The sequence below is a fragment of the Pteropus alecto genome, unplaced genomic scaffold (genome assembly GCF_000325575.1).
Source record: "Pteropus alecto unplaced genomic scaffold, ASM32557v1 scaffold100, whole genome shotgun sequence".
Lineage (NCBI taxonomy): Eukaryota > Metazoa > Chordata > Mammalia > Chiroptera > Pteropodidae > Pteropus > Pteropus alecto.
The window spans coordinates 4,668,021-4,682,436 of NW_006430723.1; the positions used below are offsets into that span (position 1 = coordinate 4,668,021).

General features: G+C 36.8%; 1 protein-coding gene across 1 annotated transcript in view; it reads left to right on the top strand.

The window, feature by feature from the left end:
• Positions 1-14,198: 14,198 nt before the first annotated feature.
• LOC102898545 (lithostathine) overlaps positions 14,199-14,416 on the top strand; it is a 2,219-nt gene continuing 2,001 nt past the window's right edge. The window contains exon 1 of the mRNA XM_006905243.1: positions 14,199-14,274. Within this exon, the coding sequence (XP_006905305.1) occupies positions 14,199-14,274 (76 nt within the window). The remainder of the gene's footprint in view (positions 14,275-14,416) is intronic.

Below are 14,416 nucleotides of genomic sequence, written 5' to 3' on the forward strand. Positions count from 1 at the left end.
AATTGCAGAAATCTCTGAGATGCTTATTCCATAACAAATTAAGAGCTGCTGAGAACTTAATATACTGACCTTCTTAAATGAACCCACAAAATTTTCTCCTATAGTAGAATTTATCAACTGGAGGATGCGGGGGGGAAATTTTTTTCTTTTTTTTTTCTTTTTTTTTTAACATCTACATGATAGAGGCAACATTTTATTCTTTTGAAAGGCCATTTAAACATACACACGCACACTTAATAATTATATAGAGCTATACTATTCCACACTGTAGCCACTAGTCATATGTGGCTATTTAGTAAGCGAAATGTGGCCAGTCTGAACTAAAATGTCCTGCAAATATAAAATACAAACTTGGTTATAAAGACAGTGTAAACAACTGTAAAATAACATATTGATAATTTTTATATTTATTACATGTTAAAATGACATTTTGGATACTTTAGGTTAAATAAAATATATTATGAAAATTAATTTTACCTGTTTCTTTTTCCTTTTTATGTAATTACTAGAAAATTTAAAATTACATATGTGGTTTGCATTTTACTTCTTTTGGACAGTGCTGGTAGAGAGAGTCGTACATCACTAAAGTACTTTTATAGTAATTTAATCTGTAAGGGATTGACCATTACTTCATTTTTTAAAAAAATAAAAATGAGATTAACAATTTGCTCTTGATCACGCGGTTAGCAGTAAAAATAGATCTTGGGTCTGCTAACCACAAAATCCAGCCTCTGTGTAAAAACCCAAAGACAATATCATGCCTTTGGATAAAATACTGGACTTAAGTCTCAGACAGGCAAACTTCAACGCAAATCTCTTTTTTCTAAAACTCTATGTTCCCTTTAAATCAATTTTTTCATTTTTTTAAGCTGGAACAGCAAAAACAGATGGAAAGATGGAGACATCTCATTGCTCTCAGGCCTCAGAGTTCCCTGTGCCTGGGAAACGGTACTGCAATGAGATGGAAAGCATTGGTAAAGAAAGCTAACAGAGCTCCCTGAAAAAAATTAAGTTCTTTATTCAGGAAAAATAAATTAACCAAGCTGACACCCTGGTTATTTTGCATCAGACTCGCCTCCCTTTCCCAAGCTTGGCAAAGATTAATTACTCACATCTTGCATTTTGCTACTGCAGATGCTTTGCTTTCCTCCCCTCAAACACTGGCCACATCTTCCCTGCATCAACAGTGATGAAATAGGATGAGGCTGTTGCCATTCAATTCCAAAGTCACCCTCATGTGCCCTGCATCCCTGGCCAGAACCCACAATGTCCTGTCACATTTCTCAGAGTGAGTGAGCCCAGAGTGTGGGGCAGCAAAAAGGCTCAGTCTGGGATCTAAACACTTGTCTCAGGAGAGTGAGTTCGCCACCACTGTAGAGATACTTAGACTTGAGATAGAGTTGATTTGGATGAAATTTAAGGCATCTTCCAACCCTGAGTCAATAATTCTATTGAAGGAACTCTGCAGAGGAAAGAAACCCATCAGAGCCTCCTCCCAGTTGGCGGCCCACCCTTTCCCCTCTCCCTCTGCCTTGGGACAATCACCCCCACTGCTGTCCAGGTGTCTCTTCCTGGTCCCGGAATAGCTGACCTCAAAGGCTGAAGGTAAACACAGCAGCTCAGTTATTAAAGAAGAAATCCCGATAACAGAACTCAATGGGGATAACTGTGCCAGGAAAAATGCAGGTCTTGAATGTAATTTCAAAGGTCAATGAATACGCCAAGTGAAAGCGGCCCAAAGATGAACACACACAGATAGCAGGTGAGGGACCTGATCGTTTCCCTACCTCCTTTACTAAAAGAATGTAACTGTCTAGCTTCAAGTTATTATTTTATTTCTACATTTTTGCTATAAGCTAACATCCTTTCTCCTTATTTTTTAAATTTGTTTTTAATAATTGAAGATTTTCTTTGCAACATGACAGAAGCAATAAATCCCACAACCTTTACATTTATTTACATTATTTTACTGTTACAGACAGTTAGATCTAGAGAATTTCTAGGAACCAAGGACTTACTGAATGTCTAATTTCCCCTCACTTTGAAGTCCACTGTATCCTGCCCTGTGCTAGGTACTATGGAAGATTCAAAAGAGCAGATCAGAATTCCTGCCCTTGAAGTGTCCAGATGTAGTTGAAGAGACAATACAGGTGCGTTTATGAAAAGCACAGCATAAATGTGGGAAAAGAGGGGTGTAAACAGTGCTTCCACCTGGACTGCTGTCTCCTACGCCCTCTCACAGACTCAGACTCAGGCCGTTTCACTGCTCTCATTTAGTTCTGTCCTTCAGCCCCCACACCAGTGGGTTTGAGGGTCATAATCCCTCAAATAGACAACCACTGTGAAACTCTAAACCTGACCTTGCTCCTAACCTTCAGTCTCACATTTCCTCTGGAAATTCCTACCAGTAACTTTAACATAACCAAAATCAAAATCATCTCCACTTCTCATAATCCAAGTCATTCTCCAGATGCATATATTACTGTTATCTGGACTCTAACCAAGCTTTATATCTCAACAGATATGTGCACTTAGACAGGCCACGGATCCTCTCAGAGACCAGTTTCCTTACTCATAAATCTGTTACTAACCTCATTCTGACCCTAGCTCTCCTTTCATTTGTATACTAAGGAACTAATGGAAAAATAATAATAAAATGATGCCAGTGTCAAGCATCACTAATATTAGTGTGAAAGTAGTTTGGGTACACATTCTTTTTTGTCCGTACAGCATTTTCACTCCCTAACTTGTCTCATCTCTAGCAGATCGGTCGCATTTTAACTCCTATTCATACCACTCCTTTACCAAGGTAAGCATATAAAATTTGTCCTAGATTCTTGATTTTAGCTTTATCCCCAAAGTATCAGATGGAGCCTAAGCTGTGCCTAGATCTTGGATTCAGATATGCTTCAGCAGCTATCTGGAAATGCTCCAGCCAGTTAGAACCTTTCTAATTTGTAGGAGATCGAGGAGTCTTTGGAAGAGAACTAACCAAGAAAAAATGATTGGGCAAATGAGCCTGACTCTGTCGCAAAGCCTCAGCCACGGGAGAAGAGGAGTGATTCTGAATATAGCATCATTGCCATCACATAAAATCTGCTCAGCTCTGTCACTCGGATCCATGTCTGCTTTTCAGGAGAGAGAGAGATGTTTGTCCAGCCCCAAACAGAAACAGCTGGTAAAAATGCACTGGAACAGTGGAGTTCAGGCATGAGGGATCGTAAAACAGCAGGGGCCATGGCATTGCCTTGGAAATCCTCTCACAAGAGGTAACACAAAATGTGTGTGTTGGGGGTTATCCATCTCTAACTCCTCCACCTTATTTGTGCTTAAAGAGTGAGGTCTCCATAAAGATCTTTTTTTTTCCTAGTCTTATAACATCTCATTAAGCAGCTAATTTGAAAATTTACTTAATTTTTATGTTAAACATAAAAGGGGGTCTATAATTCCCAGGCAAAGAATAAAGAAATTACAGTCCCTGGGATGGATTTCACCAGAGAAGTGTGAACTAGATGGTAGAATGTGACAGATGGCTGTGGGCCTCAATGAAGCAGCACAAGTACCTTACACTTAGGGACAAAAGGGGTGTGGGAAGGAAGAGTGGGTGTAGACATTTAAAGATGGGTCATGATTCATAAGCTGTTAGGTAGTAGCGAATATTTGCTCATCCTTAAAAGAAACCTGGTAGATGTCATCATCGCCATTTTTTGAAGGGAAAAAGAAATTAAAACTAAGGTTGGGATGACACGTACAGCATTCAGACACATGGTAGGAAAGTGGACTAGAAAGTGAACTTTGAGATCATTGGATCTAAATGGCTGTGCTGTCCTCATTACCCTCTTGCTTTGCCAGGAAAGTCAATATTTCTCCTTGATTCTCAGAAGAAACTTGAGATAACTATCTCCATTTTATCACTGATGAAACAGGCAGAGAAGTTAGGTTACTTGACTTATCTCACATAACCAGGAACTGTCAAACTTATAATTATACCCATTTCTGAGCAGAAAAACTCAGTTCTTTATTTGTCTTCAAAACATTGCTGTAGGTAGAACCTGGTGTGGATCAAGCTGCTCCCTCAGAAAATAGCACTGCATCCATGGCAATCACTTGCTCTTGGGAAAAGTTTAGTGACTAAGCTGTTAAATCGTAGCCCCACGCTGCTTTCCTTGCTATGTGCCTGATTTTGCGACGTGAAAGAAACAACACTTTATTTAAAGCACATATAAAGTATATAGCCAGAAAGACAAGACTACTTACTTTACCACAAACTGTCCCCCTGTGAGAGGATTAAAACACATTTTAGAGTATCGCTGAGACTTTGCTTATGAAAGGGAGAGGAGTGATTAGTGATTATAATCACTGGATCGAGGACCCATGCTTTTGCCTTGAACTTTTAGACTTTGCTTATGAAAGGGAGAGGAGTGATTTGTGATTATAATCACTGGATCGAGGACCCATGCTTTTGCCTTGAAGCCAAGAACACCAAGGTAAGCAAATTCTGCTAAATACTGTAATTCAAACACTTGGAGTTTTTCCTGCTGTCTTCTCCATTTGAAAGCAGTGTCCCTGACCACCCTTTAGTCTCACCATTAGTAGTGATGAACTGTGAGCCTTGTCTTCTGTAAAAGAGAAAGTTTTATTGATTCATGCTTACTCCCTGCAAGTTGATTACCTAGCAGCTTGCAGGTTACAAGGTCAATTCTAGACTTTCCCCAAACCAGATGTGCTAAGTTATAGGAGACTGGAAATAAAACATCCAAAGATTCAAGTTCCTACTACTAGTTCTTCCCTTTAATAAAATAAAGCAAGTAGAACCATCCACCTCTTTCATCGAATAAAAAAATATAAATGTTGGCCACAATAAAAGTTTATATAAGAAAATTGTTTTGAGGGAATTAAAAGCCAATTCCAGTTCTGCTGTTGACATTGAGTGACTCGTGAGTTGTCTGGACATCCATTTTATACAGTCAGACTGGGATTTTATATATGTATATACAAATAAAAATCCCAGTTCAAAATCTCTCATAAAATGCAGTTGAAGCTTGAGATGTAAAGCACTTTGAAAAGAATAATGTCACTATCATCTGTGTGCTTGTCCATGGTTACAGCATAGTCTTCTGAAAACATTTTTATATCATTGGTCTCACTAGATTCTCATATCATACCTCTGAACTAGAAAGGGTCATAAGAGCACCATTTCTCAAGAATGGATGGTTGACATCAGAGAGGTGAAGTCCAAATTCATTGATTGTCCAAGCAAGCCAAATGGTGTTCTGGATTTAGAACACTGTCTTCTACTGCAGAATTCTTTCTGCTGTCTAGACTAAAAGCACACTGGACTAGAAGTCAGGCAACCTGGGTTCCAGCCTCAGCTCTAATAAATATAGTCACATGGCCTTGAAAAAAAACCCTCATTTGGCTCAGACTCAGGCCAGATCCAATGCTAAGGACTGAGGTATAGCAGTAAGCAAGAAAACTGTAGCCTCTTCCTTCACTGAGCCCATAACCTAGAGCAGAAAATAGATATAAACAATTACAATCAAATGCAGAGAGTCCGTATGCTATGGGAACACACAGTAGAAGAACCCTATCTAGACAGGACTTCAGGAAAGGTCTTCCTGAAGAAGTGATGTTTAAGTTGGGTAAATGATAACTAGGGATAAACTGAGAAAAGCATTTAAAAAGGGGCAAATGAGTGTTTCATTTGGAAAGAGGAAGCTGTGTCAAGTGCTTGAAGCCAGAAAGAACATGGTGGGTTCAAAGCATCATTTTCGCCACACTGGTTCCACTCATCTCAAACATATAGCCAACCCTAACAAAGGTGGCTAGTGTTTCAGTAGATTTATTCGTTATCTCATGTTACCTGAATTTACTCTTTCAGCTTCCAGCCTAGAAGCTGCTGAACTTGGAGTAGATCCTCAGGTTGCCCTCGAGACAAATTTTTCTCACTCATACTGTCAGCCTATTCAGCTTTCCTGAGTTTCAGCCCTCAATTCATGATTTGCACCTGAGTTCATCAGGGGCCCATAATCAAGTTTTGAAAATCTGTCCTTCGTACCTGATAGCACCTTTCCCCAAGATTGCTGATATTTCCTTGTATTGTCTCAGGTCCCTCAAATTCTATACAAATTGCTGAGGCCTAAAACCACAGCAGTTCCCAAGGCTTGATATAGATCCTCAGTTCATCCCTTTGGGTGAAGAAAGTCCGTCTAATGGACTTCTTCTTGTACCCATACCTCACATTTACTGTTTGGGATTTGGAAGTCTGTCCTCTTAATGAGTTCTCCCTGTACTCTTTAGACATGCTGATTAGCATATCTTCCCGCTCTAGAAAGATTTCCCAGAATATACTGCAATCAATCTCTTGTATTACCTACAGCTGGAACAATTGTGGATCAAAGTACCCTCTGAAAAAAAATCTTAAAATGTGTTTTAATTTTCACAAAACAAAATCACCATTCTGAACCTACATTCACATACACGTGCACCTAAATTCACACATGTGGACTCATACACATAACCAAGAAATCCCAGTGACATTTTCAAAGCCAATGGTGTCATTGCAGACAAGAATAACTTACAGTAATTCCTACTTGCCCTCAAAAATTAAATAGACCAATATTCCATGCAGTAAATATCTTTGTATAAAATGACATTTATACTCTGCATGAGGCTTAGAAAAGGTAACCAATCACCTGCTGAAAATTCCATTAGCAGAAAGCAAATAAGATGTTCTAAAATTAATAAATCCATCAGCTGAGGTGAAACCTTTCAAAAACCCATCATGTCAGAGAGCAATTAATTGGACATTTTCAGAATTTAACTCATTAATGCTGAACACCAGAAATAATGAACAATATTCGCAATTGAGACAATTGTTTAAATCAAAGAGAAGTTGAAACTCACAGCATTTGGGTGATTTATTATAGGAATAGGAACAATATCAGTGTTTTTCTAGAAACAAGGAATTGGTAGTATTTGTGTAAATAAAGAGAATCTGATAACTCCACCAAACACTCTCTTTTTCTTAGTGTCCATTAGGTTGATGTAGCTTAGCAAATAACCATACATGGCCATTAGTCACGAATTTCCCTGGTATTTTCAATCCTCTCCATGTATGAATATCAGAAATCTGATTTTCTGCGCTTAAGTTTTCTAAATGTCAGGTCCCTTCCAATGGTAAATTAAATATCTTAGAAAAAAATATCTCCCCTCTCATAGTGGAGAAGTTAATGGTCTTGCAGCAAAGACTAATTTTCTATTTCCTTTTTTATAAGAAAAAAAATCTCTTCCTTTAGAAGAAGTGAGTAATAGTAATTAAGACCATAGCTTTGGTGTTTGGCTTTTAATCTTCATTCTGTTACTTCGGAGAAACTATGACCAAGTTATTCAATTTCTCCAAAGTATTATTTTCTTGTGTGAAAAATGAAAGTAAGCATAGCTATCTCATAATGATGATCTAGATATCAATATGATAATTTATGTAGAACTCTTAGCACAGTGCTAGGCACAAAATCAGTGCTGCATAAATAGTAGCTATAATCAGATGAGCTCCTACACAAATTAGTTTGGCAATTCTCTGATAACTGAATTTATGAGTAAAGTGCTTTCCTAAATTAGTAACCTAAATGCCTTTTAAAAATAACTAATACTTTCCTGCATTTAAGGATATGTAAAGAATACAGAAAGCTGGACATCATTGCTAGTTTTCTGTCTTCAAGGGACCATTGCTAAAGAAGTGACTCAGTGGAGTCACTTCTCCATAACCTACACCTGAAGACCATATTTATGTATTCAAGTTTTCCCTTGAAAATTATTGAGCGTCCATGATGCCACTATTGGGTACTGAAGATAATATTATTGGCTGTCATTTATTGTGTGATCTTATGTGATGGTATATACATTTCTTATTTTATTTCATTCCCACCCCAACCCCATGAGATGGTCTGTCTAATTTGAAAGCCCAACCTTTAACCAGGCTAGCCCACTGTCTGGGCTGGCCTGGAGACAAATATGCATGGGTATCTGGAGGCCCCCAGGGGAACGTCATGAGTAGGAAAGAGAGCACCATAACTTTAAAGTATTCATAATCTTTCAGATAATTTTCAGCCTAGGAATCCTACTGGGGATCCCAACCCCAGTGTTTCCTTTACTCCACATACCCAGGTTCCCTACTCTGGCTGAGTCACCTAATTTCAAGTGCCACCTGATGGCTGGAGCCAGCACTACTCACCATTTCTTGAGAATATTGTCTACTTGAATTTGTCTTAGGAGTGTTCTGCCCCTTGATGAAACACACTGCTTTTCCTTGACTTTCCTTGACTTTTCCTCATTTTTTTTCTGCCTAGAACTTAGGTCGGGTTATCTAGTTATTTTCTTACCTAGTATTTCATTTCTATCTGATTCTCAGACCGGTGTCTCCACTTTGATTCCAAACTAACTTCGGGTGCCCTTTTCAATCACAGTAGAATCTTATTCATGTCTTCATTCTCCTCTAACTAACAAAGGCTAATCTATGAAACAAAGGGAAAAAGAAGTGTGAAAAAAAGGAAAGCCTTGAATGTTATGCACCTGCGCTTTGAGTGGCATTTTTCTATGAAATTCCTTTCCTTTCTCTTCTTCCCACTTTATACCATGAAATATGAGGTTAAGGAGCAAAACTTTTTTTTTACCCTGAGTTCTTAACTCCAGCTAACCCTCAAGATCAGGTATCTAAAGGATTTTAGATTATCTGATGTTTTCTGCCTACTCTTAATTTTCCTTTTTTCTTTTTCTTTTTATTTTCTTTAGTAAGCTAGTCTCCAAAAACTGACCTTCAGAACACCCTCTTCCATAGAACCTATAGCTGCATCTACACGTAGTCCCTATTCTGCACTTTGATTTAACTCAAATCCCAGTGCCTTAATGTATATATTCAGTCTCCCTGCTAAACTCAAATTAATGCCTAGGACAAGGAGAAATTAGCAATAGTATTTATCAAGCTTTATTAATTTTTGGAAGATTTACTGAAGGAATGTGTCCTTTTAGTAATATGATTCTTCCCTGTTAATTTTTCATATATATACCAGTTGCCATGTTAAGTATTTTAAGCAATGTGTTCCTTCTCTCATGTATGTGTTACATAGATTCAGAAGGATCCCCAGAGGGGGAGAAAAAAAAGAACCAGTCCTCTTACACAGGACTTCTGCCCCATAACTGATAAATATCAGGTTCCAACTCTGGTAGTAAGCTATTAAGATAACACCCAATGATCCCTGCTTCAGAGTATTTACACTCTTGTGCTTGTGTGATTCCATGCCCTATGAGATAAGGCTGACCCAAGTAACCAATAAGATATTGCAGAAATAACCACGTACAACATCTAAAGCTTTGTTTTTTTAAAAAATACTTTCTTAGTCTTCAGTTACAGCTGACATACAATATTATATTAGTTTCAAGTGTACAACATAGTGATTAGACATTTATATAACTTACGAAGTGATCACCCCGATAAATCTAGTATCCTTCTGACACCATACATGGTTATTAAAATATTATTGGCTATTTTGTGACTATTTTGTAACTACCAAATTGCACCTCTTAATCCTTTACCTTTTTTTGCTCACCTACCCCAAGACTCCCTCCCATCTGGCAACCATCAAGATGTTCTCTGTATCTATGAGTTTGTTTCTATTTTGTTTGTTCATTTTGTTTGTTTGCTTGTTCATCAGATTCCACGTATAAGTGAAATCATATAGCATTTGACTTTCTCTGTCTCCCTCAACTCAGCATAATACCCTCTAGGTCCATCTGTGTTGTTCAGATGGCAAGATTTCATTTTTTATGGCTGAGTAATATTTCATTGTATGTATATACTACCTCTTCTTTATCCATTTATCCATAGATAGACACCCAGGATACCTCTATATATTGGTTATTGTAAATAATGTTGCAATGAACTTATGGAGTCACATGTTGCTTCAAAGTAGTGTTTTGAGTTTCTTTGAAGTAGAAAATTGAGACCTTCTTTCTTTCTTAGTATAGCCTTTGTTTTAAAGTCTATTTTGTCTGGTATAAGTATTGTTTATATATCCCAGATTTTTTGTTTGTTTGTTTCCATTTTTATGAAATATATTTTTCCATCCCTTTACTTTCAGTCTGTATGTATCCCTCGATTAGAAGTGAGTCTCTTGTAGGCAGCATATGTAAGGGTCTTGTTTTCTTATCCATTCAACTACCTTATCTTTTGTTTAGAGCATTTAATCCTTTTATACCTGAAGTATTGTCGATAGATATGTAGTTATTACCATTTTATTATCCATATTTTTTTTCTTATCCTTCTTTAAGAAGTCTCTCTAACATTTCCTGTAATACTGGTTTGATGTTGATGAACTCCTTTAGCTTTTTCTTATCTGGAAAACTCTTTATCTGTCCTTTATTCTAAATGATCCTTGCTTTTCACCACTTTGAATATTTCTTGTCAATCCCTTCTGGCCTGCAAAGTTTCTGTTGAGAAATCAGCTGACAGTCTTCTGGTAGCATCCTTATAGGTAAATAACTGTTTTTCTCTTGCTGCTTTTAAGATTCTCTCTTTGTCTTTAACTTTTGGCATTTTAATTATTATATGTCTTGGCGTGGACCTCTTTGGGTTCATCTTGTTTAGGACTCTGCACTTCTTGGGCTTGTATGTCTATTTCCTTGTCCAGATTAGGGAAATTTTTGTCATTATTTCTTCAAATAGGTTTTCAATTCTTTGCTCTCTCACTTCTCCTTCTGATGCCCTATGATGTGAATTTTGTTACAGTTGATATTATTGCAGAGGCCCCTTGAACTATCCTCTTTTTAGGGGAGGAGGGGGATTCTTTTTTCTTGTTGCTGTTCTAATTGAGTGTTTTCTGCTACCTTAAACAATATATTGTTCACTTATATTTTTTCGTCCTTTTAAAAATGGAAATTACACAGTACAAATCTGTATTTTGATTTTTTTCCCTCCACATTATATCTTTGAGGTTAAATCATAGTGATGTGTATAACTATGAGGCACTCGATTTCACTGCTATAATGTATTTCATCACTAATTTAAACCATAGAATATTTATTCAGTTTTCTGTTAGTGGATATTTGACTTACTTTTAGCTTTTTGCCATTATAAATAACGGTGCTGTGTACATTTCTGTACATACCACTTGGCGTACACATATGCAAGCAATAGATTCCTGGGAGTGGAATGATTATCAGGGTGAAATAAAATGCCACTTTTCCCAAAAGATTGTATCTATTTCCACTACCACCAGCAGAAATACAAAGCACTCATTGTTTTACTTTATCACCAAACATTTGAAAGACAAACTTTCTTTTTTGTCAATTCGTCAGGTATATGTCATTTTTATTTTAATTTGAATTTCATTGATTGCTAATGAGGTGGACATGTTGTCATGTATGTGTTAATTGCTTTGCTTCTTTCACAAAATGCATGTTTTTGTTTTTTTCCTCTCCTTTAATGAATGTGTTATTCTTTTTCTTGTTGACTTTTAATGTAAACATAGTCTAGATATAACTCCTTTGTCAGTTATATATATCGAAAGCATTTTATTTGTGCCTTACACGTTTATTTTCCAAATTATTATTTCTGAATGGAGAACAAAATTATTGGTATATGGACACAAAGAAATTTAAATACATTAATGGTTCTATGTTTTTAAGTAGAGTGATATGTATTTGAACTTTTAACAAATATTTTAATCAAATGAATGTCTTCACTAATATTTTATGACAAACATTCCAACAAACCCAATGATTAAAGAAATGAACCTCTATGTATCCATCACTAAACAATAACAATAATCATCTCATGGCCTTTCATTTCATCTACATATTTCCGTTACTCTGACTACACTGGATTATTTTAAAGTAAATCCCAAACAGCACAGTTCAACTGTAAGTACTTTAATATGTATTTTTAAATGAAATGAACATTTTAAATAATATAATTACAATATCATAATCACACTAAAAATAATTTTTTAACATTTTCAAATGTTCACCTTTAGTCAATTGTCTCAGACATGTGTTTTTCCATTTGATTTGTTCAAATTAAGATCTAAACATGGTGCATACATTGTATTTGATTGATAGATCTCTTATATGTTAAGAGTGTAATATTGCTTTATTTCCTTAAATCCATTTGCTGAGTCATTGTCCTATAGTTTCTCACCTTCTAGACTTTGCTGACTGTATTTCTGTGTTGTAACATGAAATCTGTCTTCATCCCCTTTATCTCCTGGAAATTGGTAACACAGTACTAATCTGAGGTTCTCAAACAGTTTTGATATTAACACACTTTTATATTCTTAAAAATTATTGAAGACTCCAAAGAATTTTTATTTATGAGTTATTGATATATAGATTAATGTTTATATATGTATTATTCTAGATATTAATATTTTTAAATATTTATTTACAAATTAGCTTTAATCATTTCTGAAAAAAATGTCAAAAAATGCCTGTCTGAGAATAAGTTTGTCGTTCAGTCCATTTTTCAAGTAAGAATTATGTTCTGTGAAAACTGTGGATTAAAAGTATTACAAATGTTTTTCTCAAGACAACAATTATATTTTATTATACAGACTTTCCATTTAGTCATACGGAATATCAGAATATCAAAAGAAATGTATCCAAGGTTTTAGATTTACTAAAATTATCTTTACTGTTTCATTAAGTTAATGAAAGACATTTTTACTTAAAAATGTCTTTTTTGTTTCTATGTACTTATTTTTTTGTTCCTTGCAAGTGTATAGATATGAAAAATACAGGTTCACACCACTGTGCTAAAAATTTTATCCACTTTTGTTTTTGCCCCATCAGGCAAATGTCAACACAGTAAAAAAGACAAAAAACACTTAAGTATAATTATGAAAATTCCAACTTCATAGTTTCCTGAAAATGTCTTGAAGACCCTCATGGGTCTGCATATCACCATCTGAGAGTGCCCTGTAAGGTATCAAACTGCCATCTCAGAACTGAACTAAACTACCAGGGAACTATTCGTCAGTGTTCTCGAACCAGCATGGCTGGGGAGAGCAAGTGCACTCCTCTGCTGTTCCTTGCGTTCCTGGCTGGCCTGTCGACTTACAAGATTGCTGCAGCAGCAGCTCTGAACCATCTCTTCCTCCCTTAACATTTGCAAATGTTCCCCTTTAGTCAACCGTCTCAGATGTGTTTTCTCATTTGGCTTGTTCAAATTAGGATCTTAACATCCTTGCCTTGATTTCAATCATTACTTTTCCCTCACTAATACTTGATTCTCACCAATAATTCTAATTCCTATACCCACACAATTTTTACTTATCGATTTGTTTTTCTTTAATTTTAAAAGACAAGGTGTAAAGAAAAAATACATTTGTGTGTGTGTGTGTGTGCATATATATATGTATATATAGAGAGAAAAAATAAAACATTTATACATAGGCCGGCAGGACTGAGTTCTCAGTAGATTGCTCAAAAATACACTCTTAACATTTTACTTATCTATCCAATGTCACAATGTTTTCTAAACTACGTACATCAGAATTTGTGCCACAGGCCACCTTCATTCCCGAAAGTTTTTCAGTGCAAGCAATCCAGGCATGGGAGGAGAAAGTCCAAACTTCACCTGTTCCTCAGGGAAGTACTGGCTTGCTAACAGGAAAGAGGTAACATCTGGGGTGGTTCCCAGGCATTGCCAGGAAGAGTCCACTCCCCACGGCACAAATCTCCTTGAATTAATGCCAAGCCCGTCCCCATGATCCCTATGTCTCCATATTCTCATTATCCATTCCGGCACCCCTCCCTCAGCTCCTCTTATAAAAGCCTAGTCGTTTCTGACTTGACCAACCATCTCAGGTACCTGCAAAACAGGTAAGTGGTGGTAAGTGCAAGCTGAGAGAAGATGAGATCCATGACAGAGGGTTAACTCACACATTTCAGAGAAGGTTATAGGAGGATTTTAGCAATTCTGAGACTCAGGTAAGGCCATCCTGGGAGGTCTCAGGGTAGTAGGGTGTACATATTCTCCTTTTCTTTCCAGAACTATAGAATGAGATGAATATCAATCACCAAGATCAATTTATTCCTAGGAGACAGAAAAAAGACAAGAGGAAGAACAGAGGGTGCTCTGCATGCCTTCTCTCTGATCACACTTCTTTAATGATCTCTAATTGCTTCCTCAAGTCTCAGACACGATGCTGCCTCCCATGGCCTTCCCCAGCTTGTCCTGGATGCTGTTCTCCTGCCTGGTGCTCCTATCTCAGGTGCAAGGTGAGATGTCTCCACCTCTAGCACTGGGCTCCCCGTGAATGCTCAGGGCCAAAAGAGGAGGAAGCCTTCTGTGCGATGCATGTGGCAATGCTGAGGCATATCCTCACACAATGAAGCTGCCTGAAATTCCTCCATCATCACT